The sequence below is a fragment of the Triticum aestivum genome, chromosome 4D (genome assembly GCF_018294505.1).
Source record: "Triticum aestivum cultivar Chinese Spring chromosome 4D, IWGSC CS RefSeq v2.1, whole genome shotgun sequence".
In the NCBI taxonomy this organism is placed as follows: domain Eukaryota; kingdom Viridiplantae; phylum Streptophyta; class Magnoliopsida; order Poales; family Poaceae; genus Triticum; species Triticum aestivum.
The window spans coordinates 103,180,729-103,187,976 of record NC_057805.1 but is presented as its reverse complement, the minus strand read 5'-3'; the positions used below and the strand labels follow the sequence as shown (position 1 = coordinate 103,187,976).

Here is a 7,248-nt window from a genome sequence, read left to right as displayed (position 1 = left end):
AACAACGATTACCGAAACAATTGAAGATACTCTGACATCAACAGATCTCTTGTTCAGATCTTATTTGATGAATCAAATAATTAAGCAAGAAAATTTGAGTGGGACGAACTGAAAGACACAGTCGACTCAAGATGCTTTGGAACAGAAAGTCTCGATTTTGTTCTATTTTTAGCCATGCTCAGCTATCCTTTTCCTACAACCTCAATGTGCCATAGGTCTTCCCTCTTCTATGTATAGCACACAATGTCTCAAGAGAAAAGAAGAGAAAAGCTTTGTATTGTTGACCTTCCTCCATCTCTCACCTCACCCCAATTCTGGCCCTTTGGCAAGAGGCCATGCGGCCGAGGTGACTTCGCGCGCGGAGATCACATGCGCATCGGAGATGAAGGGGAGGACGCTTTTCAAGAGCCCTCTCCCCAGCAACCACGTCTCCGACGCCTCCAGCTCGGCCGGCGCCGGCGCCACCCACCGCCTGTACCAAGTTTGGAGGGGAAGGAATGTATGTCAATGCTCATTGATTAGTTCTGGTGTTCCAAAGGGAGGGCGGCCTCCATTAGTTGATTCGATCAATCTTGTACCTGGCAGAAATTTCTTTGTGGCGGGCGGTGCATCTTTGGCCCTGACGCCAACTCCATCTATCTATCTGTGTCTCTCATCATGACGCCGCTCGCGCTCTTCGTGGCCTTCGTCTCGTTCCGCCTCGCCGAGCTCATGGGGAAGCCGCTCGGCCCCTTCATTCCAAGGACAGCCATGGCCGTGGGCGCATTCGTGAGTCAAATTAACAACGATGTCCATTGATTCCTTGAGTAAAGTTATTAAGCAACGCAATATTGACCGATCGTTAAGTACCATGTGATGTGCAGGATCTTATAGTGTTGGTGCTCACGTCAGGGCGAGATCCTGGGATCGTCCCGCGGAACACGAAGCCGCCGGATCCCGAAGACCTCCAGCTAGACGGCATGGCGTCCCCAATGGCCGGAGCGCCATCGTCGGGGACACTTCCGCCGACGCGTGACGTGTACGTGAACGGCATGGTGGTGAAGGTGAAGTACTGCCACACGTGCATGCTGTACAGGCCGCCGCGCTGCTCTCACTGCTCTGTCTGCAACAATTGCGTGGAGCGCTTCGACCACCACTGCCCCTGGGTCGGCCAGTGCATCGGCAAGGTACACCTCGACCTCGTAGCAGCTAGTATAGCTCTAAGGCACACACATGCACTATTCATAAGTTGCCTGAATTTTGTTTTCTGGCAAGTCAAATTTTCGGATTGCTGGATTAAGATCCAACAGTCGTCCTTGTTTCTTCTTCCTCTAGCCTTCTTCCTTTAGTACTCGTCTTCTTCTCGCGTCCTTACCTTTCCTTCAGCGGCGATGATGCTGCTCACTGCACCCTCCCTGCCTGGGAGCTGTCTAATTAGAGCAGGAATATGAGGTTTGACTTTTCAAAATTTTGGTCAAAGGATGTAAAAATCTTTCTTCACAAACTTGGTCAAAGCTTATGAGGTTTGACTTTAAAAAGAAAAACTAGATGCACTACATTATAGAACATAGAGGGTATTTTAATATAGCAAGCTGGTTTAAAAAGTTTTTTCTTTGCGAGGGGGGCGACGTAATCCAATTAGGCGACAAGAGCAACTTCAATGGGGCGACCCATTTTGTCCGTTTGGGTCAACCGGACACAAAAGTTGGTCCAACGGGGCGACCCAAATGGACGCGCGTGTCCGCCTGCTATCCGTTTGTCATCCGTCCCGACCCAATCTCCAAGGCAACACCGCTAGCCTTCATCTTCCTGCGGCGGTGCCGCACTTCCGTCAGCTCGTCTCCATGAGTGTCTTTTCCCCTTGGGGAATCCTTTCGCGAGCAGACCTTGAGGGGCTAGATCGAATCGACAGGTTGTGTCGATCGGGACTAGAGAAAAACTTAGTTCGAGAGATTGAGGAGCACGCCCGGCTCAGGAGAGCCAAGGACCAGCTAACCGGGCCTAATTTTGTGCTAGGCCTGAAAAAGAGCCCAAAACAAAAACATCACATCAAAATCAGGGGCCCTGGAATTTTTGGGCTCTGTGCGGTTACACAGCCTGCACAGGCCCAAGGACGGCCCTGGTCCGATTAGGTTGGTGCTGTTGCAAAAAGACTACCGTAATATTTTATCTATGCCGAATCAGGTTGGTGCTGTTGCAAAAGGACCCCTCTAATTTCCCCCCATATATCACATCAGGTCGGCATTGTCGTAGAAAGACCCCTTTAAAAATTAGTTGATTTCTTAGGGCATCTTCAGCCGTTGGCACCCCCAAAAACATCACCGAACCAAAAAAGTTGGTGTCTTGGGGGTCATCCGGCGAAATAAAGAGAGCATCTTCCCAGTCACACCTCATCCCAAGCAAAAGTTTGTGAGGAGAATGATTAAGTGGGCCAAGAAAAAGGACATGTGGTGAGACACGATTCGCCGAAACTTCCGCCGGCGCCCCCAAGAGACCCCAGCGCGGGTTTTCCGGCGCTATTTTGACGTCCTGGGGGGCGTGGCTGGGCCTTTTTCGACGAAAAGTGCCGTCCGAGCCTAAAACCGGGCCTAAAAAGGTGTCCTGGGGGGCCGTCCTGGGGAGGCTAGTGGAGATGCTCTTACCGGTCAAAGGTAGGTTGAAGTGCTAGCCATGTGGCCGTTTCCCCCCTCCAAATCGGTTTTAGCCTTATTTGATAAAATTAGCGAGTTTTTGGCCGTGTTCATGGACCAATGATGCATTTCACTCTTAACTTGATTTTGTGTATGTGTGTATTGATGCAACAAGCGTGCAGAGAAATTACAGGTTCTTCTTCATGTTCATCTCGTCGACGACGTTTCTTTGCCTCTACGTGTTCGTGTTCTGCTGGGTGAACCTGATCCTCATCACGCGGAAGTACGGGTGCAGCCTGGGCGGCGCCATCGTGGAGTCGCCGGTTTCGGGATTCCTCATCTTCTACACCTTCATCACGTCCTGGTTCGTGGGCGGGCTCACGGCGTTCCACACCTACCTCGCCAGCACCAACCAGACCACGTACGAGAACTTCCGGTACCGGTACGAGGGAAAGTCCAACCCGTACGACCGCGGCGCGGCGCGGAACCTCGTCGAGATCTTCCTGTCGCCGATCCCCGCGAGCAAGAATGACTTCCGGCAGATGGTCGTCGTCGACCCCGACACGCTCTTGTACGGCCCGCCCTCGATGGCCTACTCCTACTCCTTCGGCATGCTGTCGTCGTCCAAGAAGAGCTTCAACACCCAAGCCAGCCTCAGCTTCGACATGGGCAAGCCGAGCTTTGACCTCGGAGCTGGATACAGCGTCAAGCGCACCAGCATCGGCTCCTCCAACTTCGGCGACATATACAATCCTACCGCCGATGGCGTGGATGGCGCGGCGCACCAGCAGCCGCGGCACAACATCTTCGGTGGCGGGAGGTTTCAGGGAAGCAAGAAGGTGGCGGAAGACTCGGAGTCGGTCGTGACCGACGTCACCACGGCGCGCTACAGCGTTGCCGGCTGACCTCATGGGAGGGAGTTCGAGGCCGTGTGACGGATGATCGACCCGAGCGCATGCAGGTGATGCCCGTTCGATCTTGGTTTGGGTAGGGTCGTAGGGAGGGAGCGCGGTTCAGACTGTGCGATGCGGCGCGAGTTTCAAACTTTGGTCGCTCTCGCTCGCGGGTGTTGTGTTGGACCGGCCGGCGTGCGGTGGTAGCTTGATCTCAGCTTCCCCTCCCCATGTCTGCGCTCAGATGTGATCGATGGACGTTTCTAGAACAGTATCCTGCTACATTGACTGTAGTGAGGGTGATGTATATATAAATGCACATACACGTATTCACGCGCGCAACTTGAGTTTTGGTGTCAGGGCTCTGGAAATGAAATCCGTGCACCGGCGGCAGCATGTATTTAGGGGTTCTATTTCTTGACGGGTAAATTATTTTTTTGACGGGTTGTATTTAGGGGTTCTATACGTGACACCTTTTCCTTTTTGGGTGACCCGTCGACCGGATGATAATCACATCATGGACCGTCTGAACAGCCGTTGGATGGCCCGTGGAACAGCCGTTCGATCTTTCCCAGCGCCAGTTGTGCGCCTCGCCCGTTCGTAACATGGCATGTGTTGTGTTCAAGGCTTTGTAACACGAGCCGTGTTTTGCTCCATCGAACCGTTTTCTACTGGTCATATAAAAAATATTTCTATTGCAACGTGGTTTATGTGCCGACTATGATGTTGCCACCTGTCCTTTGCTACATGGCTCATGTTGCGACTGCAAAATGGGTTATGTTGCAATCCCAAGCTGAACTCTCACACAAGTCCCACACCTCGTCGCTGTCATGTCCTTTGTGACATGGGCCATGCTGCAATTCCACGCTGAGCTCCCACACAAACAAGCACGCCTCAAGCTGCCCCCGTCTTTTGAAGTATGGTTTGTGTTGTGCTTGCAACATGGGTCATGTTGCAAATCTTAGCCGAGACATGTCTCAGGCGCGCGAGGAATCGGATGGTGGGATGCAAATCATTCAATTGAGCACTAGTCTTTTCCTTTTCTATGTACATGAGGGGGGGGGGGTTGTTTTTAGAACTTAGTGGGTCACATGTAAAAGTCCAGCTTTACACGTGGTTTAAGGCATGGAACTCATTAGACTTTTGCCCGTGCTCCAAAGTGTACGGGTGTTAAGGGTGCCATATAAGCAAAAAAATAATGTGGCAAAGTAATTAAAGAGGAAAGAGAGTATTATGTGACCCTAGAAAGAAATGATGCTAAGCGCGTGGACCTATATAAAATGCCTACCAACCAATGCATGCAGTAGTTTAATTGTTAAATAATTCAACAAGGGAGGCTTAGCTACAAAAGCTAAGCACCAACTCATTATGGAGATTAGTTGCTAAGGTTTTTAATGTACTCACAACCTCACATAAGCACCAATGCATTGGAAGAGACCTTGTGTGTAAGGGCATCTTCAATGCACATCACCAAACAAACGTCACCAACTGTCCGCGGACACGTCTAGATGTGTCCGCTGATAGTTAGCAGGGCGGAGGTCACCTGATCATGATCAGCAAATGCTCAGCCCATTTAAAACGGGTCGAGAAAACACAGACGGAATTTAAGCAAAATAGACAAAATTAACAAAGTTTGATATATTTACAACCAAACGAATGGAATTTAACAAGTCCAACTAAACTTAAACAAAAAATAACTAAACTACGATAGTGTTGGAAATATGCCCTAGAGAAAATAATAAAGTGCTAATTATTATATTTCCTTAATCATGATAAAGGTTTATTATTCATGCTATAATTGTATTGATTGGAAACTTAAATACATGTGTGAATACATAAGCAAATACCAAGTCCCTAGTAAACCTCTACTAGACTAGCTCCTTGATCAAAAGATGGTTAAGGTTTCCTGGCCATAGACATGAGTTGTCATTTGATAACGGGATCACATCATTAGGATAATGATGTGATAGACAAGACCCATTCGTTAGCTTAGCATATGACCGTTCAGTTTATTGCTACTGCTTTCTTAGTCAAATACATATTCCTTAGACCATGAGATTATGTAACTCCCGGATAGCGGAGGAATACCTTGTGTGCTATCAAACGTCACTTGGTAACTGGGTGATCATAAAGGTGCTCTACGGGTATCCACAAAGGTGTCTGTTGAGTTGGCATGAATCAATATTGGGATTTGTCACTCCGTATGACGGAGAAGTATCTTTGGGCCCTCTCAGTAATATAGCATCACAATAAGCTTGCAAGCAAAGTTACTAAGGAGTTAGTCACAAGATGATGTATTACGAAACGAGTAAAGAGACTTGCAGGTAACGAGATTGAACTAGGTATGGAGATACCGACGATCGAATCTCGGGCAAGTAACATACCGACAAACAAAGGGAAATATGTATGTTGTCATAAAGGTTCAACCGATAAAGATCTTCATAGAATATGTAGGAACCAATATGGGTATCCAGGTCCCGCTATTGGTTATTGACCAGAGAAGCATCTCGGTGATGTCTACATCATTCTCGAACCCGTAGGGTCTGCACGCTTAACGTTTGTTGATGATATAGTATAATATGAGTTATGTATGTTGGTGACCGAATGTTGTTCGGAATCCCGGATGAGATCACGGACATGACGAGGAGCTCCGGAGATAAAGATTGATATATAGGATGATAGTATTTGGCCTCCGGAAGGGTTTCAGAATGCACCGGATAATTATCGGATCGCCGAAGGGGTTCCGGGAGGCCACGGGAGCATATTGGGCCAAAAGGGCCAACGAGGGAGAGCACACCAGCCCACATGGGGTTGGCGCGCCCCCACCTCATGGCAGTCGTCCCTAGGGAAGGAAGGAAGAGGGCCAACCCCCTCTTTACTTCTCTTCCACATGCTGGGAAAGGAAAAGGGGGGGTGCCTCCCCTCCTGCCTTCCCCCCCCCCCCACGCGCTAAGAAGGAAAGGGGGGCGCGGCGAGGGCAGGCACCTAGGGCGACCGCCGCCCCCCTTGGGGCGCGCCCTAGGCAGCCTTCCCCCTCCACCTATATATATGAGAGGAGCGGAGGGGGAAACACACACCACAATTCCAAGCCGTGTGCGGCGCCCCCTCTCCCTCTAGTTCCTTCTCCATCCAAATCCGCTGGGCTTGGTGAAGCCGTGTGGAAAAGTTACACCACCACCGTCAGCATGATGTCGTGCTGCCGGAACTCATCTACTACTTTGCCCCTCTTGATGGATCGAGAAGGCGAGGATGTCATCGGCCTGAATGTGTGCTGAACGCGGAGGTGTCGTGCGTTCGGTGCTTGATCGGTACTGATCGTGAAGGTGTACGACTACATCAACCGTGTTGATAAACGTTTCTGCTTGGCGATCTACAAGGGTATGTAGATGCTCTCCCCCTCACGTAGCTATGCATCTCCATGGATAGATCTTTCGTGTGCGTAGAAATCTTTTTGTTTTCCATGCAACGTTCCCCAACAGTGGTATCAGAGTCAGGTCTATGCGTAGATGATATGTACGAGTAGAACACAAAGGATTTGTGGGCGGTGTTGTTCATATTGCTTCCCACCAATGTCTTATTTTGATTCGGCGACATTGTGGGATGAAGCGGCTCGGACCAACCTTACATATCCACGTACATGAGACCGGTTCCACCGACTGACATGCAACTTGTTTTGCATAAAGGTGGCTAGCGAGTGTTCGTTTCTCCCACTTTAGTTGAATCTGATTTGACTACGGCGGTTCTTG

At 49.8% G+C, this 7,248-nt stretch overlaps 1 protein-coding gene across 1 annotated transcript; it reads left to right on the top strand.

Annotated features, from left to right (window-relative positions):
• The first annotated feature begins 229 nt into the window (after positions 1-229).
• On the top strand, positions 230-3,895 carry LOC123096753 (probable protein S-acyltransferase 6). The gene is made up of 4 exons (XM_044518522.1): positions 230-499; positions 586-768; positions 864-1,166; positions 2,792-3,895. Exons 1-4 carry the CDS (start codon positions 230-232, stop codon positions 3,512-3,514), a joined length of 1,479 nt encoding a protein of 492 aa, XP_044374457.1. The 3' UTR covers positions 3,515-3,895.
• Positions 3,896-7,248: the final 3,353 nt, after the last annotated feature.

Coding starts and splice junctions, on each gene's coding strand:
- LOC123096753 (XM_044518522.1), top strand. CDS start 230: ATGTATAGCACACAATGTCTCAAGAGAAAAGAAGAGAAAAGCTTTGTA. Junction 500..585: donor AAGTTTGGAGGGGAAGGAAT/GTATGTCAATGC, acceptor TGTACCTGGCAG/AAATTTCTTTGTGGCGGGCG. Junction 1,167..2,791: donor TCGGCCAGTGCATCGGCAAG/GTACACCTCGAC, acceptor ACAAGCGTGCAG/AGAAATTACAGGTTCTTCTT.